The following is a 21,636-nucleotide window of genomic DNA, read 5'->3' as shown; positions in this document are numbered from 1 at the left end:
CGGGCACCATGCTACTCTGCTGTGGACGGCCTTGCTCCAAAGTGTCAGGACAGAAATCTGCACGACTCAGGACACCTGGCCGTCCACCAGAAAGAAGGAAGCTGGGGGCAGCTGGACCTGGCGCCTGGCCTGGCTCCTCCAGCCACTTTAATAATTAAGTACCCAGGGAGGGATGGGAGGGATGGGAGGGTGGGCCTGGCGCACCCACTCCTTTAGTTGTCTGTGCCATTAGCACAGAAAGTGAGGGGATCTGGGAGGGGCAGGGACTCCTCCCAGGGCCGCGGGTGGAGGGGGAGGAAAGCCCAGCTCCCTAGCAGGACTGTAAGATCTGCACAGCAGAAGGACCCAGAGCCTGGACCAGCCTGTTCCTGAAGCCCACCCCGTGCTCCGCCTCAGCATGGTGAGGGCAGGTGGCACACAGAACCTTCCCCACCCGCAGACCCTGGAACCGCAGATCCCTCCATCCACAGATTCCTCCTTCCCATAGCTCATAGCTGGGAGGCCCAGACAGGACTGTGAGAAAGAGGAGCAGAGAGAGTCCAGGGTCAGAGTGGACGGGAAGGGCAAGTTGGGCGGCTGGGGGCGGGCCATCAGGCACCTGGACTTGGCAGGGGTCAGCTCTATCTGGGACCACGTCCCCCAGGTTAAGGCAGAGCAGGCTCAGGGCGTGCGGGTGGGGCGCCAGGTGCCGGCAGGCAGGCCCACTGGTCACGCCTTCCTCAGTGGCTCCTGGCTGTCCCAGAGAAGGGACCTGCTGCGTCAGCTACGCTTCCTGGCGGGCCACTGATGCCTCCGCCCTGGCTCTCTCCTCCGGCCTCGGAGTGAGCAAGTTCCCGTCAGGTTTCCCCAAAGAGAGTCCCAGGCTAGACCAGGGGCCCAGGATGTCCTCATGTGGGGCTCAGTGAGCCCTGAGAGCAGCCCTCCAGCCTGGCCCAGGTGGTGTCCCCGAGGGCTCCTGGCCGACGGGAGGAACGTAGAGAGGTCCAGGCACCAGGGCCAGCCCTGCCTGGGGTCAGGGCAGAGAAGAGCAGCAGGAAGCGCTGCAGCCACCTACTCCAGGGAGCCCTGTGGGGCCACCACATCCCCTGTGGAAGGGACAGTGTCAGCCAACAGAGGGCTGGACTGGAGTACCCGCAAACAGGTTTCCTGGGTCGGGACGGTCACTCCCTCTGGCAGACAAGTGGACGACCCACCAGGAAAGGGGCCGGCATGCCACAGGGAGGACAGAACCAGCCAGAGGATGAGGCTCAGAGCAGGAGGATCGAGCAGATGGCTCAGGAGAGCCAGCAGGGAGGGCTGGCCACTCCCCCTGCCCTTGGCTGTCCTCGCCGTGGGAGGCAGAGGCTGCAGGGAGGACCGCGGGCATTCGGCCGCCTCGCTGCGAGATACAAATGTTTATTGATAACATTTCATTGTCTTATGAAAGTCCTTTGGCTACACGGGGCCACTGCTTGCTGGACACCACGGTGCCAGTCCCCAGGGGCCAGAAGAGAGCCAGAGCCCATTTCTGGGTGGGCGGGGGCTGGAGCCCAGGGACTCGGTCCAGGAGCGGCCCATATGGTCCACAGTGGCCTGGAGGACACAGAGTGCTCAGGAGGCTGCCCAGGGTTGACCGGGCACAGAGTTAGTAAGGGCCGTCCTTCCTGTCCCGAGGGGCTCCAGGGCCAGGCGTTTCCCCCATTAAAGTCTCCAAATGTCTCACCGAGGGGACAGGGATGTTGTTTGCAGGAAGATTTGGCTGCAAGGCAGATGAATGGACACCTCTCCTCGGTAGCACCGTTTGGTTCAGATCCGCTCACGCTCCACCCTGGGGCTGGCATCTCGAGGACAGTCCACCACCGGGGATGAGGCCAAAGGGCAGGAGGTGGCAGGGCTGTGGCCACCTCCACCCCTTTGCTGACCAGCCTGGGCGAGGAGGGACCCCACCACATGGGGGCGACTTTGGTACAATGGGTCACTGAGGCAGAGTGGCTGAGGGGCCTGCAGGTCACAGGGTCTCTTCACTGGTGACCACTCAGCCTCTCGGCCACCCCCAGGGCCTCCAGCCCTGGGAGAAGGAGGCAGGAAGGGCTGAGCCAGATCATTCTCCCTCCTCCCACATGGGCACCAAGGCAGGCCCTGTTCCTGTCCAGTGGCAAAGGGTCTCTGGGGGCCAGGGTCCATTTCTGGCTGGGCTCCCCTGTTCAGGCCCCTCAGGAGGCATTCCCAGGGGGGCACTGCATCTCCATGGTGACCGTGTTGGGCGAGCCGCCCGAGGCCTCCCCCAGCTCGGCGCCGTCCCTCAGGGCCCGCTGGAAGACCACCCTGAGAGGCTCCCACAACCGCTGTGACTTGTCCCTCCCGGCCAGGAAGTAGACGAGGGGCTTAGCGCTGCTGTTGATGCAGATGCACAGGTCGGTGACGTACTCGGGGAAGGGGGCCGGGATCTGGAAGACCCAGAAGAGGAACCAGTCGATCCCCAAGTAGATGGAGGAGACGAGGAAGACGGAGACCATGGCCAGGACCACGTGGTTGAGCTTGGCCGACCGCTGGCGCCTCCGTGCCCGGCACTCCACGTGCAGGATGAGGGCCAGGCAGGGCAGCACCATGAGCGGGCAGAAGACCAGGAAGAGGAGGACGCCCAGGGCGATGTCCATGTGCCTGCAGGCCGCCCCGGAGCCGCCCAGGAACACACAGAAGTAGTTGTGAATGCCGGTGACCAGCAGGGACAGCAGCCAGAGCAGGGCGCAGACCACGGCCGACAGGCGCTTGGGCCGCCGGCGCCAATACCAGGCGGGAAAGATGACGGACACACAGCGCTCCGTGCTGATGGCCGGCAGGAGGCTCACGCCGCTGACGAACGTGCAGAGCCCCACCACCCGGGACACGCTGCGGACGAAGTCGGCGAAGGCGCCCGGGAAGCCCCCCGCGTTCAGGAGGGAGAACAGGGCCTTGCTGCAGAGGTACGCGCTGTCGGCGCTGGCCAGGTGCAGGAAGTAGATGGAGAAGGGGGTCCTCTTGATGGAGAAGCCGAAGAACCAGAGGACCAGCCCGTTGCCCACCAAGCCGCACAGGCAGAGCAGCAGGAAGATGTAGTTCATGACAGCCGGCGGGGGCAGCATGGCGATCTGCTCGATGGTCAGGAAGCCCCGGCTGTAGAGCTCCGAGGCCTCGCTCAGGCCGGGACACATCTGCAGGGGTGCAGGGAGACACTGCTGTGGCTGCGCCCCTGCCCCCCGCAGTGGACCTGCTCCCGCAGCTCCTGCGGGGTCCCCACAAGACACCTGGGTCCAGGGCCTGTAGGGTCACTGGCTCTGATTGCAAACAGCAGGAGGAGCCCTCCCGAGGCTCACACTGTTCCCGAGCCCAGAGCCAGCAGCACTGAGGGGCAGGCCTCCAGGAGGGACATGGCAGCTCTCAGTCCCCTGTGAGCACTCCAGGCTTCCCACCCGTCAGAACAGACTCCCCAAAATGCACGTCATGCAGCATAAGGGAGAATGGAGGGCGTTTTCTGGATGTATGGAGACTAAAGATCCATAATGCAGTGCTGTGAGCCTGCATCCACTGGACGCAGGCAACTGCTACCGAGCATGTCGTCGGGACATTTGGAGGACACGGGCTGCAGCTCGGGTCGGTAGTACTGTATCATGGGTGTGGAGGTGTGCTCTGGGCATGCAGGGAAACAGCCTGGTTCTCAGGCCAGTCTGGCTACGTTGAAGGCATAGGGACTTGGCGTCTGCCATTGACTCTCAAGTGATTCTGGGGGACAGGGAGAGGAAGCACATTTGGCACAAGGTCAGCAGTGTAGGGAGGGAGCCAAGGGCTGTGGGCGTGTCCCCTCCTGTTCTGGCAATTTTCTTGCAATGTTTCAGGACTAAAAGGTGAAAATACTTATTTCTAAGGAAATAAAATCAGTTGTAAGGAAAAAAATGTGGAGAGGAACTTGACCTCCACATTTGGAGGGGAACGGGACCTGGTCTCTCGGTGGGACGGGGAGAACTGGGATCAGAGGAGGCGCCCGTTGCTGGGCCAGGATTGTGGGAAAGCCCAGAGGGTCTCTGGGGAGGGGGCAGTGGCCATAGGAAGCACTTTCATATTTTACAACAGGTTTTGCTAGAAGGAGTATCAGCCTTGTCCCTGGTGCCTGGGTTGGTGTGTAAGTGCACAAGGCTGAGCCAGGTTCCAGACATTGGTGAGTGGTGGGCACTCAAGAGCACCCATCCTGATCAAGGTGGGCAGCCTGCTGTGCTCCACCCAGTTGTGGGTGTCAGGGGACCTGCTGGTGGAGGGGCCCATCCCCCTCTCCCCTCCTCAGAGGCGCCAGAACCCTAGATTGTAGCACTAAACACCCTGATCTTTCTATGTGGACATATAAAATCACTGGCCAGCCAAACAGCCCACCAGGGGTGTTTTTGACCACATTCCTGAAACTCACTCCCTTCCCCACACCCCTGCAGACATTATCAATCCATCCCAGCACTCTCCCTGAGGCTGGTGTCCATGCCTGTCACTCAGGACTCTCCAACAAAACAAAGGACCCTTTCTGCCATCTTCCAGAGGGCTCTGGCAGAAAACAGGATCCTGAGAAGCTGCTGTTGATGTCCCCTAGCCAAGGGTGGGCTTCTCTGGCCTGGCCCCCTCAAGGGATTCTGCAAACAGGAACTGGACGGTGTTGGCAGAACTCCGGGAGCCCCTGGAGGTCAGAGCCGTGTCGTTATGGGGTCACCACCAGCCACAGCAAGAGCTCTGTCTGCCTCTGTTGACCACTCGATCCCACTGTTAGCTGCGCTCTGCTTCCCTTCCTGGGGATGTCTTGGGAGTTCCACTCAGCAAGGACAGACAGGTCCAGGGAAGACCAGCCCGCCACTGAGAGGGAACTTGACCGCAGGGGACAGCGGGTGGACAGAGCCATGTCAGAGCACTCTTGCCTCTTGCAAGCTGGAAAAATCCTGTAATCCCCTCCTCGAAGGGGAGGGGGGCCGGCTGAGTCACAGGGTGGGAGCTGTTCCCAGCCACACGAGGCCTTGTAAAACTCCCGCTCTGGAGCCTGCCCCCTCCCCGAGAGCTGTCTCTGTTCCGGGGACTTCTGGAGACACCCCCCAGCCCAGCCAGTCTCCTGGGCTGCCATCACTTTACAGTGGGCCCAGTGGGGAGCAGAGAAAGGGGCAAGGACGAGGGGTGGGACCCCAGGAGCTGGGAGGGGGCAGGTCATCACCCTGGGGTCGGCCTCGGTTTCCTTCAGTGAGGAGGCTGAACTGCTTGATTCCAGGGTCTTTCCAATCCGAGAGTGTCCTACCCAGGATTCCGAAGAAAATTCCAGACTTTTCAAGGGGAGGGGCAGGGCAGGAGGAGGTGGGTCAGTCTGAAGGGCTTGTCGGAGTCTCAGGCACGGCTCTGTGGAGCACTAGACACCGGGGACGCCCGGAGGCCAGTGTACAGGCCTTCCGGGCAGGCCCTGGCCATGGTAAATGGTGACTGCCCCCTCCGCAGGGAAGGGATGAAATGAGACCTTTCACGACTGGCCAAGGACGACCCAGGGTCAGCAGCAATGGGACTTTCTGTGCTTGTCTCACTGAAGGGGACACTGGATCCTAGGGATGGTGACCAGGGCCAGCCCCATGCCCACCCCAGAGCAGACCTAGAGAGTTGCCTGGGAGGAAGGGTGTGGGGGGCAGCCTCTGGCAGACCAGTGGCCTCTGCCTGGTGGCACTTGCCTTGTCCCTGTTGGTGGGATGGGCCTCCCAGGAGCAGTTCCCAGCCATCGCCAGGCTGGGTGAGTCCAGGTTCCTGCTCACAGCTCACCGGCCGGCACGTCCACCTGGCACCTGGCAAAAGCCCAGGGAGATAGTGAAATGAGGGCACGGGGGTCTGGCTCCTCCGGAAATGCCCTCCACCTCACCTCCCAGCCGGGTTCCCCAGCCCCAGGGCTCTCACCTCGAGGGAAAGGCGACACCCAGCTCCCTAGGAAGGGCTTGGGGGACTGTCCTCCTGGGGTCTAGAGTGCTCGTCCTGCGAGCACAGCCCCTCCTGCCGGTGGACCCCTCATGCAGACCCCTGGGGCCCCTTGGAGCCCCCTGCCCCTCCCTGGGGAACGCCCCCTCACCCCTCTGCACCTGGTCTGGGAGGTTTCCGGGAGCCTCACAGTTTCCTGAGCACTGCGTGTGTCCTGGCCCGCCGTGGGCCAGGGGAGGGCTGGTGAGGTGCAGGGCAGATCATGTCTGGAGGGGTCTTTGTCTGGGCCTTGCATCTGGTCTTTCCCCTACAGGTGCCTGGAAGGCACCCCATGACCAACCCCAGCCTCACCTAATGCTGGCTGAGCAGCTGCCAGCCCACCTACACCCCTCATGTGGTGTGGTCCTCATTACCAGCTATGGGGCAGGGGCCCTCATTCCCCTCTAGCAGGTGACCTAGGATCCAGGGGTTGCTGTCCAGCAGCAGGTGTCTGTCTATTGTCAGGCCGCAGCTGCTGTGGATACCAGCCAGGAGGTCGTGCTCTGGGCTGGGGGAGGGGAAGCCTCAGACTGCCAATCAATGAACCTGGGAGGGGGACCAGCTGGGGAGGAGCCACCCTGCAGGAGACTGGTCCACCCTGGCCACCACGGCTCATGGGTCTATCCCGCCTGTGTCTGCTAAAAGTGACCTGTCCCTTGACCAGATCTCTGTCTCTGCAGGCAAGCTACTCCCCTCAGAAAATGGGGAAACTGAGGTCGAGAGTGGAGAAAGGCGGGGCACGACCCAGCTGCAGGCCACTGGAGCCCTCCCCTCCCTGGAGGGGCTGCTGGGCAGCGCAGTAGCCTCCACTCCCCAGAAATTCCTTCCACCGGCTGCCTGGGACCCGCCACCCCCCCTCTCCTCCAGCCCCAGCTGGGCTGCAAGTCATTGGCTGCAAATGGTGTCCGTCTGTGCAAGTGGCCCGCCCCTTCTTTAACCCTTGGCCTCCAGGATCAGGTGGTGACACTACTACCCCGAGTACCAAGGCTGTGCCAAGGGGTATGGAGGGCCCAGTGCCGTCCCAGGCCTGTGCCCAGTTCAGGACTTGCTGCCCTCCTGCCCCCAGGCGGCTGGGGGTGCCCTTGAGCTTGGTGGGCGCCCATGTGCTCAGTGGGGGCCGTGGGTGCTGGGGTGGAGCACCCTGGGTGCCCGTGCGGTGCTACGCAGAGCCCGTGCTCTCGGTGCTGGGGAATGTGTCTTTGCTCACCCCGCCTCTGGGCACCACCTGGACTCCAGGTGGACCACTGTCCCACAGCCGGGCGGCAGGCTGCCTGCTTCCCACGGTGGGCCTGCCAGGCTTTCCCCTGCCGGCACCCCAGACCCCCCAGGTAAGCAACCCCCAGCTTCCTCCCTTGCTCCCGCTTTCCCATGGCCCTTCCAGAGCCCACCACACCCAGGTCCAGGCCCTAAGCTCCCCTGAGGGATGCCCTGGCCCAGGAAAGCTTCACCCTTTCCCTTTGGCCGGGCTGGAGCGGGGCAGAGGGCCGGCCTGCGCACACGCAGCCTGGCATGCCGTAGGGCTCCCTGCCCAGCGTGCTGACAGATCTTATCTGGTCCTCGTCCTACCAGTCACTGCACAGTGATTTCACTGATGCAGAGAGTGATCTAGAAGCCCAGACGGGCCATATTAAAGACATGTGTGTGACATGTGTAAGGCTGCGTGTGCGTGCGTGTGCTGCGTGTTGATCTGGGTTAGGACGGAACTGGCTTCCGCCAAAGCTGACCAGAAAGCTGCCAGCCCAGCCCCCACCTGTCCTCCCTTCCAAGCAAGGACAGCTGGGCCACCTGTCTGCTTCCTCCAACCTGGCCCACCCCCAGCCCACCAGGACCAAAGCCTCTTGTTTTCCCCTGGCTGGGCCTGAGGGCACCGGCCAACAAAGGGGCCTGCTGCTGCCATCCACAGAAAGCGCCTGCCTCCCACTCTAGGACCCAGGTCCCTACTGAGGCTGGATCCAACGGGCTTATGCACGGGGACGGGACCTGGCAGAGCAGCTCAGGAAGGTTCCAGTGGAGGAGCACACCGCACCAGGCTCCGCCAACCTGGGAGAAGGTGGGACCCATCTGCCTGACCTCCTGTGGCTGCTGCCGTGACCCTGGCTGTCCACCGCGGGGCTGGCTGTGCAGCCGCTCCTCACCCGGGTTCAGCCCCGGCAGAAGGCCGTGTGCATGGGAGCTGAGGAGACCTCTCCCCTTTCTTGGGCCGCTGCCCACTGGGTGTTCCCTCTAGCCCTTCCAGAAAGCATGCTTGGACGTGAAGCTGGGGGAGGGACGGGAAGCCCCCACCCACGGGAGGACAGAGCAGGGGCTGGCTGCTGAGGCCAACTCGGGGCTGGGGGGGAGGCCAGCTGGCCAGGGCAGGGCCACACTGGAGGGGGGACTCTCCAAGTTCCTCACTGTCGCTGAGAACCCTGCAGCTTGAGTGGCGGGAGAGGTCGTCTGGTGGTTGACAGCCCTACTTTGGCATCTCAGGGCTTCTTGCTTGAAGGGGCGGCATTTCTGGGAGCCCCTGGCCCGACAGTGCCCACCTCCCTGCCTGAAGACGTCCGCCTTATTTTTCTTCCCTGCCTGGCCTTCACCCTGCAGAGCCCCTTCCCCGAGCCCCTCCCTCGGTCTCTGGACACAGGGAGCTACCTGCTGCTGTCCTGGTCCGCGGAGGCCTTCCCTCTGTGGTGGGCTCCTCCTGAGACTCCTGCCTCCGGCTGGCCGACCCACCAGGGCAGCAGGCCAGCCCGGACGCTGCCCGGAGTGTCGGAGCTCGGTGCAGGACCAGCCCTTGCCTGCTGGAGGAGATGGCTTTGGAAGCAGAACCCGCCCCAAACCCAATTCCAGGCCCGGCAGGAGGGGGAGGGGAGGGCGGAGGAGGAGGGGCCGAGCTCGATGAGGCTTCGGGAAGGAATGCCCCGCTCAGGAGCCCCCCCAGAGCCCCACTGGGGACTCATCTTTTTGCCTGATGACGTCAGGTTGGCCCGAGCACTGAGCACTGCGGCCGGAGTCCAGCCGTTACTCTCCTTTGCATCCCACCGCCCCCGAGCCTGTCCTGTCCCGTAGAGGGAGCTCCACGCCACTGTCCACTGGCCTGGTGCCTTGGGTCTGCTCCCAGTGGACATTTTGGGGTGGATGGATGGTCCCACCCTGCCGTCTCCACTGAGGGAGGGGCCGGCTTGGAGAAGCTGGGAAGTGTGGAGGCGAGGGCTCCCTGGCAGTGGTGCAGAGTCCCCCCAGGGACTGTAGCAACCCCAGGTGGCCTCCACCCCCCTGCCCACCCCGGAATGTGCTTGGGGGCCCCCTGTGGCCTTGCGGAACCAGGAATTCCCTTTCCCAGCCCTAATAGCAATCAGATGGAGTAAGTGGAAAATCACGGCGCGGCCCTGGTGGAGCAGGGACGCTGGCGGCCACGGTGCCTGGTGCGTGCGGCTCAGTGGGGATGAGTCAGCCTCCCCCAGAGAGGGGGTCCTGGAACGCAGCAGTGGCTGGGCACCGAGCCCGAAACGGGGCGGGCGGGCGGGTGGTGGGAGCCGGAGGGTGGGCCACCAGCCCTGGTGGGGAGGACTTGGGAGGGGAGCACGCTCCTGCCCCGGGCCAACTTTCTCATGGCCAGGCAGCCCAGGGGAGCTCACGCTGTCCCTGCACAAGCAAATGGTGCCCGGCGGGGGCGGCCTGCCCCTGTGGGCATCGCGCAGGGCACCGCCTGGGGACTCCCTGCACCTGCCTGGAGCCTAGCTTCCTGCCTGTGGAGGAGTCTGCGGTCCCTGCCCCAGCGCAGACCTCTGGTGGAGGAGGGAGCCTTGGGCTACGGCCTGCATGGCCCAGCTGGTTTCCTGGGGTCTCTTGGGAGGAGGGGGCTCTGGGATGCTGGGGACACACAGACCACACCCAAGGCCCAGAGAGGCTGGGCAGGCAGGGTGTTGACCTGTTTGCCTCCCCCAGGGCAGCAGCTGGGGCCCAGCTGGGCCGCTTGTTTACACGGGGAGGCTGGGGGAGGCCCGGGAGGCCGAAGCCAGGCAAGTTCCAAGTGCGATTGCTTTTGGACACTTAAAAGGAGCTGTGTGGAGTGGGCAGAGGCTCTGGAGTCCACCGCCTTATTTGGTATGGAAACTTGTTTCTTTCCAAGTCAGAGAGGTGCTTCTAGATGGGAGCGGCACCCTGTGCCTGGGCCATAGAGTCCTGTTTGCCACGGTCCTGGTCCCTCTGGCTTATAAACAACAGGAACTCATTCCTCGCAGTTCCAGGGCGGGATGGCCAGGAACCAGACGTGGGCAGCTCGGAGTCTGCTGAGGGCCCATCCCTGGTCCACATGTGGCGCTTTCCCTCATGTCCACGCACGGTGGAGGGGCTGTGAGCTCTCCGGCTGCCTTTCACGAGTTGCCGGCTCCCCTCAGGATGGCTCCACCCTCATGGGGGCCTAGTCACCCCCGAAGGCTCCATCTTCTAATCCTGCCATCTTGGGGGCCAGGATTTCAAATAGGAATTTTGGGGTGCCCTGACATGTAGTACACAGCACCGTCTCCATGTGGGGAGCTCTGGGCTGGGGCTGCAGGGGGCGGCCCTGATGCTGGGCTGCGACTGGGGTGGAAGAGAGAACCCAGCCAGCTACAGTCGGGATGGCCCCAGGCTGTTCACATCCCCCTCTGGGCCTCGGTTTCCTCATGAAGTGGTAGGAGGAAGGGGTCGGTCCCAGGAAGCAGAACTCCTCGTTCACCTCAAGAACACTGTGCCCTGGGCTCCGTGTGGGGGCTGCTCAAACACTCACCAGGGTGTCCAATCCAGGGCCAGCCCACATGGAACTGGGACATGTCCTTCGCTCTACGAACTTTTATAATCTTTCCTCAGGCTCTAAATGGCCACCACTGGCCATCCAGTGCTCTCCCTGCCTCTCCTAGTAGAAGGGATCTTTATTTTTAACTGTGCCACACACATCCATCCATGTACCACCCACACATTCAGCCATTCATTCACCCACCCACCCATCCACCCATCCACCCACCCACCCATCCATCCACCCACTCACCCACCCACCCATACACCCATCCACTATCCATCCACCCATCCATCCACCCACCCATCCACCCACCCACCCTCCCACCCATTCACCCACCCATCCACCCACCCACCCATCCATCCATCCACTCACCCATCCACCCATCCACCCACCTGCCCATCCACCCATCCATCTATCCACCCATCCACCCATCCACCCACCCACCCATCCACCCACCCATCCACCCATCAACCCACCCACACATCCGCCCACCCGCCCACCCACCCATCCATATGCACAGCTTTCCTCCCATTCGTCTATTTCTCTGCCATCCATACATCTATCCCTCTGTGTACCCATCCATCCACCCACCCACCCACCCACCTTTTCCCTACCTGGTCGTTCTTATCTTCATTCAACACAGATTTATTGAAGACCAGCTGCTGTGGGGGAAGAACTGGAGGAAACAGATGTGGGGCAGTGGGAGATTCAACAGAAGGCCAAGGAGCAGGGGATCTGACCCGGGGTCTGAGCCGCAAGGACAGTGGCAGATGTGCTGACAGAAACTTACGGGTTGGACAGGGAGGGAAGTGGTGGGGGGGGCGGAACTACAGCCTAGTGCACAAACCTGAGGAGACGAGGCCTGTCTGTGGCCAGAGACTGCAGAGGTGGTGAGGTTAAGTTCCGGAGGTGGCGACGATGCCCTGGATCCCCCAGGTGGCCCTGTCATCAAAAGGTCCCCAGAAGGTGGCAGGGGCACCTGCTCCTTGTGGCCCAGCGCCAGCTTCCTGCACGCCCCTGCTTCACGCGGGCCACCTGCTGTGGGACCAGACGCGCGCAGCTCCTCTGTCCTGCCCTGGCTCATGGCCCACCTGTCCTCACCCACAGTTGCGCCTCCTCTGCCCCAAGTGGACCCCAGGCACCATAGCACCGGGTCTGTGACCTCTTTAGCCCAAACTCAGCAACAAGCCTTTGGGAGCCAGCCAGGGGGGCTGGCAGACACCCTCCCGAACCTGTGTTCCTGTCCTGCCTCTCTCCACCCGCCCTCCTCCCTCCTGCCCTCCTCCCCCTCCCTCCCCACTTTTCTCCCCTGTCCTTTCTCAGCACACCAGGTTTCCTACAGGACAGGATGTGGCAGGGCTGAGGCAGGGAATTTGGGATGGGGAGGTTGTGGCCAGAGGGTTGGAGCACCTGCCCATGGGGACGCAGAAGCTGGGTGTGCTCCTGCCTCCTCCTAGGAACCTTGCGAGGACAGGACCACCTCAGCAGCTGGCCCATGTGGCTGCCCCAAGCCTGAGGCGGGGGCTGGAGGGGAGGCCGGGGAGGGTCCGTCTGCCCACCACGGCTCTGGAGGAAAGGCTCACCTCCAGATCTCCCCTGAGTTCCTCTCTTTTTGGGTCCTGAGCCCTCCCGTCACGTGGGGGAGACCGTTTGCAGGCTTGGGGGCCCGAGGGCCGCGTTGCGAAGCATCTGCCCTTTGTCCACTGGGCATGCACGCCACCTCGACTTCTTTTCAGAGGGGATGCTGGGGGTTTCTTTGGTGTGTTCCCAGGAAGCGCTGCGGGTAAAGGCGACGTGAGATAGGGATGGGAGGCAATTAGAAGGACGCGGGCCCGCCTTCTTCTGGGGCCTCGTTTCCAGCTGGCCCTCGCCTCCTCGGTGATTATGACAACAGGCACCTGCCAACCAGGGCACCCCCAGCAAGGGTGGCTCGGGGACCCTCCGCTCTCCTGCTCCTTTGCCTGGCGGGCTGAGAGCAGCCGTGGGGTGTCCTCTCCTGACCTGGGGGAGCAACCGAGAGGAGGTGAGAGATGAGGTTGCACTCAACACTGAGATGGCGGTCCGACTTCTGTCCAGGCCTGTGCAGGTGCACAGATAAAACACGCCTGGGGACCACACCAAAACCTGTCGAGGTCTTCCCGGGCACTAGTGCTCAACTGTCGAGTTGCCCTGCGTCTGAGCTGTCCCGGGTCCTCGGTTAGAGGCCACACGGGCTGGCCGAGTGTTCAGTGGAAGAGCGTTTTCCTGGCGTGTGTGCGGCCCTGGGCTTCCTCAACTTTCAGGCAGAAGCAGCTACTTCCAGCCGAAGCTTCCAGACTGGATCTCTGTGGATCTCTCTGATCTGGACTTTCCCTGGTGCCTGGTTGCATTTGCAGGTCACACTGATTGAGGGCAAATGCCATTTTTTTAAAAAAATTTTGCGCTGAGGGTGCAGCTCAGTGGTGGAGACCTGGGTTCCAATTCCAGCACTACAAACAAACAAATGAAAAATTATTTTCCAATTCCAGGATCTTTAAAAATCACACATGTTTATATGACCACGTGCTTTACCTCCTGACCGCTGTTCAGGGCACTAGGTGTGCTCACGAGCAGGCTGAGGGACTGTGACCCACCCCCGCCCAGAACTCTTCATCTTGCTCAAGGGAACCCTGTCCCCATTAACTGTGGCTTCCTCCTCCCTGCAGCCCTCCCCGTCCAGTCTCACATGGGGACTCCAGTCTCCACGTCCTGCCCACAGCTGCTCATTTCCGGCTTTTTCGATGGTCGCTGTCCTGGTGGTAGTGTTGCTGGAGGTGTCGAGGAGGCTCCTCGGTCCCTGGGCCCAGATCACCTAAGATTAGGGCATCGGCTGGTGCAGACAGCGCGCAGCAGGGTGGTGTGTGGGGCGGGTGGATCGCCAGGGGAGGGAAGGCAGGAGGACCAGATCCAGCCCGGAGGGAGGGCACCAGAGGCTGCGGTGCACCCTGGGGACTGGGGTCTGGGCTTCTGTTGGGCTGGGGTGGCAGCCGGTGGCCTGAACCCCGGGGTGGCAGGCAGACACGCCTCTTGGGCCCCTGGGTGCAGCTGCGGCCCGGTTGGCTGGAGTCACACGCCTGCGCTGTGGGCACCTGGGGCAGGTGCCTGCGAGTTCTGGTCACTTTGCCCTTCCAGCCCAGTGCCACCCACAGAAGGCCGTGTGACAACCCCAACCCGTGGAGCAGCTTGCGGCTGCCTGTGTGGCCTTGGGAACAGGACAGTGCCCAAAAACCCACAGAGGGGTCCCTTTGGTGGAATGCGGGGACCGGTGGTGCCGATCGGTGACGGAGTCGTCTGCCCGCCTTCCCAGCAGGGGCCTCCTCCATAGCCCTCCTCACAAGGGACGGGGAACACGTGTCCTGTGGCGTCACATGATGGACGTCAGGTCCCCTGGGTCATTTGCTGCTGGGGCCTTTACAGCCACCCCTCGGGGTCTCCCCGCCCACCTCTGCTGGCCTCCAGCTGACTCCTGGCCCTGGTGGCACCTCATCACGGCTGCCTGTGCAGCTTCTGAGTGGGGAGGACGGTGGTGGCCCACCTCCCACGTCCAGCGGCCTGTGCAACCTGGAAGAGGGGTCGAGAGGCCCAGCCCCCCGATGCCCAGGGTCCACCCCTCCCCCGTGGCCCCCGGATGCTCTGTCACTGGAATACTGGTTGGAGAGGTCTCCATGATGGACGTGTCCTTAGTGACCTGCAAGGACAGCCAATTGAGCCGGGAGGACACACGTGCGGCCACAGCAGGGCTTGTTCCTGCAGTGCCAACCAGGCAGGCGCAACCTCCTCTCCCTCACACAGCCTCACGCCCCCTCCACAGTGCCCTGAACTGTGGGGGTTCTTGCCAGGTGGGATGGTCAAAGCTCTGCTCCTGCAGGGCCGGCCATTGGGGGGCTTGCCTCTCTCGGGTCCCGTGGCTTCCACGCTTTTGACCACGGGGCAGGGGAGAACTTAGGGGGCCTCAGACAGTCTCCTGGGAGCCAGGCATGGGAGGCCCGTGGCCTCTAGCAACCAGCGTTCCCTCGCCATCAGGACGGGGCACATCCAGGGGGACGGGACTCCCTCTTGGCCCGGGCTCAGAAGCTATGCTTCATCTGTGGCCCCAAAGCCTCGTCGGCAGCCCTGGAAAGGCCACGGGAGCCTTCTACAGCATCAGAGAGGCTGTGTTCATGGGCATATGGAGAAAGGAGCTCCTTGACCAGAGGTCAGCTTGTGGGCGGCGATCGCCATCCCTCAGGTTCCCTAAGTCCAGGGAGGGGGGTCTGGGGGAAGTGTGGAGGCAGAGAAGCCAAATCTGTAATTGATTTTTCTAGGAGAAATAACCATGGAAGATGGAAGTGGCCCCGTGCAATCACCCTGCCACCAGGGCTGGCTGCCCCGGGGGGCGGTGTCCTGTCTGGACAGTCATATGTGGAGCGGGCCAGTTTCTTCCTCTGTCGGCTGGACACAGGGACCCCCACGGGTGAGGAGTCCATGCAGTGATGGGCGTCATTAGCTCGTGCCCCAGGACCCGCTCACGTCTGCCGGCGTGGCTGATGAGGGGGCCGTGCCGCGTGGGGAAGTTCTCAGCCTGTGGGGCTGGTGGACACCGATCGAGGTGGCAGCTGGGATCACACGGGGACTTCGCGCCCCCCGTTTGCACTGGGTCTCACCTGAGGCCCAACAGCGAGGCAGAAGCTGGGTCTCCCCAGGAGACTCCGTATTGCCAGAAGAGGACGGGACTCCACTCCGCGGTCCCAGCCGTCTGCACCTGCAGGAGCCGCCATGGCGCCCACACACCATCCCATGCCCAGACTCTTCGGGGTCCTGCGTCTGCCGGGCCAGCAGGGCTGGAGGGTGCCACGGCTGCCCACAGCCTTCTCTCCTTCCACGCCTGCTCAGAACCAGCCTAGGGGAGCAGGACACCAGGCGGAAGAGCACCCCAAGGCGCGCATCCGAAGAGACCCGGGAGCCGCCGGCCGGGCGGAGGCGCCTGGTGCAGCAGGTGCTTCCTCTTAGCGGGGGCGGCTCACGCGTGCTCACGGTCCCTGGCAATGTCCCTGAGGTGCCCCGACACGCCCGTGTCGCGCCAGGTCTCCCCGGTGTTCGTGACTTCTGGCTCATTAGGCCCGAGCCTCACCACGCTGCTGCCGCTGCCGCCGCCCTGCTGTCCAAGGGGTACTTCCGAGACCCCTCGAGGACCGACGCCAGCGAAAGACGAACAACGACAATCATAAAACAGAGGCCTGACGGTGTCCTGCCGTACAGGAGCCGAGGACCAGGCCCTTCCTGCGATCGCCCGCTGGGCCTCCCGGCAGCAGGCAAGCGCCCTCCGCGGGCCGCACCTCCCACCTGTGACACTTCACCCCTCCTGTGACAGCGTGAGTTAGTGCCCCGTCCGTGTGATGAGACCAGGTGAGGTGGGGGACGCGGGGGACTGTAGGGTCCCTGAACACCAGCACCGTGACGCCACCATGGTGGGTCTGACCGCTGCAGGGACTGTGGGCCAGGTTCCGTCACTGTGACAGGACGCCTGAGGAAATGAATAGAGGAAAAGGGTCGTCCTGGCTCGAGCTTCAGAGGCTGCATCCACGGGCGCCTGACCTGTTGCTCTGGGCCTGTGGGGCTGTGGCCCAGCACGGCAAGAGCTCAGGGCAGAGGCGGCCAACCGCCTGCCTCACGGTGGCTGAAAAGCAGGGCAGAGATAGGAAGGGAGCAGCGTCCTAAGAGCCCTCAAGGCACGTCCCCAAGGTCCTGACTTCTTCCCCCCGGGCCCCACATCCTGGGGTTCCACCACCTTCCGACTGTGCCACCATCCAATGACAAGCCTTCAGCGCACGGGCTTTCTGGGGACAAGTCATAGCAGTGACTAACGGGCAGGGCGTGTACACAGGTCAGATACGCTGGACAAAGGGATGGCGCCCGTTCCAGGCGGGCGGAGCAGCGTGAACTTTCGGCATGCTACTCTGAAGGGCGGATGGTTGAGAGCTTGTGGATCATTTACCGGAATTTTCCACGTCGTATTTGTGGACCATGGTTTTCTGAAGGTATGTGGGGGTGGGAAACTGTGGGCAAGGGGTCCTTCCGTGCCCTGGATCAGCTTCTTGTCCTGCGGAATGGAGAGGTAACCTGTGACGCTGGAGGGGCTGGAGAGCCTATAAGTCCCAGGGAAGGTGGTGAAGGGTCAGAGCTGTCACTGCAAAGCAGAAACACATTTCTCATTTGCTTTTGTTTTTCAGTAATGAGTACAGAGAACAGAAATTGCCAGGTGTTGGAAGCTGTGTTGATTTTCTCCATTAAGGGTACTACATCCAAGCCGAGTGAGGTGGCGCACGCTTGTAATCCCAGTGACTTGGGAGGCCGAGGCAGGAGGATGGCAAGTTTGAGGCCAACCTCAGCAACTGAGTGAGACTCTGTCTCAAAATAAGAAGATCTGGGGATGTCGCTGAGTCATAGAGCGCCCTGGGTTCGATCCTTAGAACAGCAAAACAAAGCAAAGCAAGGGCCACCTGCCCCAGGAGAGCACATGAAACTGGACTCGTCTTACCAAGTTTACGATGTGACTTTTGGTTTCTATTTCGAGAGAGAGAGAGAGGCAGTCCTGGTGGCTTCTGCCTAGCCATTTCTGCAGAACGGCCCCCCTCTACCCATCAGGGAGCCACGGTGAGGACGCTGCCAACCGCCGAGCTGTCTATTTCACTCTGCTTTGTGGGACCAGGTGGGGCGGCCTGGTCACAGGTGACTCCAGCGCCCGCTGAGCCTCCGTGAGACGGGTCAGAGTGCAGCCCGTCCACGGCTGGGCCTCTCCAGCCCCCTCTGACTGCCGCTCCTGTGGGGACTCGTGCCAGCTGGAGTCGATACCGGCTCAGGCCTGGTGCACCCCCAAATCTGAGTACTTCCTTTCTCTGGCCACCCGTCCCAGATGATGGCCCCAGTTCTCTGCGGCAGGCGGGGAGATGGTGCACACTCAGTGGTGGCAGCAGGACCAGGTCCTTCCTCAAGGAGACCCGGCCTCCCCTTCACCCCGGGGCTCTGGATGAACTCCGGGCGTTGGCCGAGGGGCCGCGGGTGTCCGCTGGGCCTATCAGGTGGGGCATTGAGGCAGCAGGTGTGGTGAGCTGCTTATTCAAATCGAGGACCACCCGGGTTGAGCCGTGTGGAATGGAGTTTGCAAGCCGTCACCAGCCATCCAGGGACGATCTGGGACACTCGGGAGGGAGAGCCCAGGACATACTCAAACTCCTCGCCATTTCACACGCGGGACCTGAGCGCCGGGATCTCCCATGGATCCGGGGACGCCTGTGAGGCCTTGCGAGGGGGCCGCTCCCAGGCCTGGAGAGATGGTCCCCGGGTCTCGACCCGGCGTGTTGCTCGGCAGGGAGGGCTGGGCACAAGGGGCCCCCCGCCAGGCCCTCCAGTGCAGCCGTGGCCCCCGTGGGAGTCCTCGCCAGCAGGTCTCTTGCCGTGGCTGCGGCTGTGGTCCCTGGACGTGGCTCCCGTGGCACTGGCTCCCTGCGCCTGGGGTGATGGTTTCAGGGGCTGTTTTGACAGCCGGGTGGCGAGTCCCTGGGTCCCTTCTCTGCGGCCGCGGGATCCGTGCCTTTGCCTGTGGTCGGCCAGTTGGCAGCTTCCGGGAACTCTTCTCCAGGTTTTCTTCTCCCGGCCCCACTTCTGTCCCTGCCATGTGGGCTGCAACCGGAAAGCAGCCACTAGGTCTTGCTGAAGCCAGGGGCTTGCTGTAGGGGGTCCAGGGTGCAGGAGTCCAGGTCTGGGCATCTGCAGCCAGAGGACCCAGGAAGACGGTCATCACGCACTTTGCATGAGGGCCGGCCACCACAGACACCCAGGGGAGACTCAGCGGGGTGCTCAGAGCCAAGTCCCTCCGCACGGGGCAGGGCGGAAGCTAAGGCAGAGCCGTGTGAGGGGTGGCCTTGCCGTGGTTTCTGGCTGACTTAGGCCTCACGAATCTTTCGAAAGCCCCTCTCACCAGGGCCACAGCGCGGAGGGCATCCTGGGTCGTCCTGGCCATGTCAGAGGGGGTCCTGGGGGCCCTGACGGTCACGCCCTCTCCGCCTCTGTTCTGGGTCGGTGTGGAGGACCTTGGCGTCTGCGGTCCTGTGGCGCCTCGGACCCGGCCCCTCAAACGGTGCCTGGCCCCCCGGGTCGCCCTCACCAACAGGCGTCCGACTGAGCAGTGCGGCTCTTTCACACGTCTTCCAAGGCTCTGTATTTCAGGAAGATGTTCTGGAATCCTGTTCTTTGGGTCTGCCCATGGCTTTGGTCTCCTCCGGGGATGACTCGCTGTCTTCTGTGCCTGGTTGTCCCCCTCGATGCTTGTGTTTGGTCTCAGTGCTTCTTTCCTGTTTGAACCCCTCCTGATCTCCATGGTCTGTCTCTTTCTTTGCCATTACTTGTAGTAATTATCTGCTTTTATGCTCTTTTTCATTTTTGTTTTCTTTTCATTTTTCGTACCAGGGATGGAACCCAGGGGTGCTTAACAACTGAGCCACATCCCGGTCCTCCTTATTTTTTATTTTGAGGCAGGGTCTTGTTCAGTTGCTGAGGCTGGCCTCAAACTTGCAATCCTCCTGCCTCAGTCTCCCTAGTATCTGAGTGTTGGGAGAAATCCTAGTTCTTGGCTCGCAGCAGTTAATGTCTCAAGTGTGTAAACTCGCAGAGAGGAGCATTCCGCTCTGACCACCTAGGAATGTAAATGACTGCCCCCAAATTGACCTAGTGCTACCAAGGAAACCTGTATAGGGGCCTGATGGTCTGATCCCCCGTGGCACATCGTGATTGGACAAAAAGTTTATAAAATGTATGGTTTTTCCTGCAATAAACGAGTTTGCAGGCTGCTTGCCACAAGCCTGCTCCTACCCAACTCCCAGGGTCTGGGTCCTGACTCCGCGGCTCTTACCTGAGCTAGCCTGGCACCCTTACAGCTGGGTCACAGGCATGCGCCACTGTGCCTGGCTTGTCTTCGTGTCTTAATTAGTCTCCTCTGCTATTGAAATCCCTTTCTGAGCTTTGGCACCTCTTTTTAAATTTTCCTCTCCTCCAGTTGCTTCATTTCTGGTTTCCTGGTTCTGATTCGTGCTGTTTCCATGCCTTCCTAGTATCCCGAGCTGGTGAAGGGGCAGCTTTGGTCGGGTTTTGAGGGTGCGTCCTCTGGCACGTCTCTGGCTGGTAGGGCCGTGGTGCCGCTTCCTCTTTTTGTCCTCGAGGTCGGAATGCGTCCCCGAGGCTCCCGTGTTGGAAACAGTGAGACAGCTCGTTCAGGATCTGCTCTGCTGTCCCGGGAGGGGCTCTACCAGGCCAGCTTGGCCCTTCCCTCCCCTCCCGATGTGCACTTTGCCTCCCACCTCCGGCCTCGGGTGAGGCAGCCAGGAGGCCGTGGCCAGATGCAGGCCTCCCAACCGGCCTTCCAGCCCCCAGGACCCTGGGAAGCAGATTACTTTTCTTTTTTTCCCTTTTTAAGATATTTTTGAGTTGTTGATGGAGCTTTTATTTTCATGTGGGGCTGAGGATCGAACCCAGTGCCTGCCACGTGCCAGGCAAGCGCTCTGCCCCTGAACCACAGCCCCCGCCCGGTTTCCTTTCTTTTTAAAACACCCAGCCTCCGCTGTTTGTTCTAGCAGCACACAAAGGAAGGAGGCGTCTTGGTTTGGACGACTCTTTCCGTTGCTCATTCCCTCCCCGCGAGACGCATCTTCCTGGGCACTTCGGAGGAAAGGCAGGTGGGACGGCTTTCCTAGCCCCGGCTCCACCGAGATGGCACATCAGCCTCACTTCCCGCACCCTCCACCCTGCCCCTTCCGCTGACGTCGGCCTGCCTGCCCGCTCCTGCCTGGCCCTTCTGGACTCACCCCAGCCGTCCACTCCCAGCACTGCATCTGCCCTGGAGTGAGTTCTGCTCTGTTGGCAGCAAGAGCTGGTGCCCCGCCTGCTGCAGGGCCGCCTGACCTCCTTGCTGCGTCCTTCCCACTGCAGAGGGAGGCCCATTACCCATGGGTTTGGGGTTTGCTGTCCCAGGCGCTCTGCCGTCGCTGCTGGGGAAGTTTGGGCAGCCGCCCTGGAACCCACCTACCCAAAGGGAGCAGGGACGTCCTGCAAACTGCAGTGTCCACAGCGATCCCCAGGAGCCGCTCCTCAGTGGGAAAGAGCAGAGCGTGAGGTGTGGGGGTCTGGGCCTTCCCAGGCCCCTGTCGCCAGACTGCAGAGGCCATGAGTAGAGCCATAAGCAGGGCCACCATGTCCTGTCGCTGGGCCGTGCACTCCCCAAAGGCACCTGGCTGTGGGAGAGTGGGGCTGACTTCTGGCTCATGCCCAGGTCTCTTGGTCCACCGAGACTGCCCAGCATGAGCTCGTGGTGTTCCTGACCACAGGAGAGGGGACCGTGTGTCTCCGGGGCCTCTTTCTGCATGCAGGTCCTACAGGGCGGTGTGCAAGCTGTGGCCTGGGCATAGGGTCTCTCCCTGAGATGGCGAGAGCCATCTTGCAGTTGAACGCACTTCCTCGGGTCTGAACCACTCTGCAGTCCCTTCCGGCGGACGTGCAGAGTCCTCTCTGTTCTGTGCTGGCCCCTGGCATCTCAGCCTTACCTGGGAAGGAGGTGTAGGGGAGGGAGCATCCTGAGGGTGCAGGCTCAGCTAGCGGGAGCTGGGGGCTCCTGGCAGCCACCTCTGTAGCCCTCAGGAAGGCGCCTCCTCAGTTTCTGAAGTCCGACCCAGCCCTGGAGCCTCGGTTCCTTTGTTGGTTCACCTCTACCCGCCATCCCCTGGAGAACTCCTACACATCCGCCAAGGCCCACCTCAAACATCCCCTGCTCCAGGCAGCCTCCTGAGCCTCGCTCCCACGCCAGCCAGCACTGCCTCCACTCAGCACGCTCTGCCATGGCTGTGGGTCCTTTGTTGAGCACC

General features: G+C 62.3%; 1 protein-coding gene and 1 long non-coding RNA gene across 3 annotated transcripts; one reads left to right on the top strand and one right to left on the bottom strand.

Annotated features, from left to right (window-relative positions):
- Positions 1 to 1,341: 1,341 nt before the first annotated feature.
- On the bottom strand, positions 1,342 to 8,951 carry Mrgprf (MAS related GPR family member F). The gene is made up of 3 exons (XM_047518475.1): positions 8,602 to 8,951; positions 5,694 to 5,804; positions 1,342 to 3,170 (listed from the first exon to the last, which is right to left on the bottom strand). The coding sequence occupies exons 2-3, from the start codon at positions 5,739 to 5,741 to the stop codon at positions 2,193 to 2,195; spliced, it is 1,026 nt and encodes a 341-aa protein (XP_047374431.1). The 5' UTR covers positions 5,742 to 5,804; positions 8,602 to 8,951; the 3' UTR covers positions 1,342 to 2,192.
- On the top strand, positions 7,113 to 19,256 carry LOC124959972 (uncharacterized). Of its 2 annotated transcripts, XR_007104012.1 has the most exons (4): positions 7,113 to 7,298; positions 7,897 to 8,020; positions 15,052 to 16,764; positions 16,957 to 19,256. It is a non-coding gene; the product is annotated as an uncharacterized LOC124959972 (long non-coding RNA). The 2 variants fall into 2 exon arrangements; XR_007104011.1 differs by lacking the exon at positions 7,113 to 7,298 and having other exon boundaries at positions 7,631 to 8,020.
- The last annotated feature ends 2,380 nt before the right edge of the window (positions 19,257 to 21,636 follow it).

The sequence above is a fragment of the Sciurus carolinensis genome, chromosome 11, assembly GCF_902686445.1.
Source record: "Sciurus carolinensis chromosome 11, mSciCar1.2, whole genome shotgun sequence".
NCBI lineage: Eukaryota > Metazoa > Chordata > Mammalia > Rodentia > Sciuridae > Sciurus > Sciurus carolinensis.
Note: the sequence above shows the minus strand (reverse complement) of the source record. Positions and strands in the feature narration are given on the sequence as shown.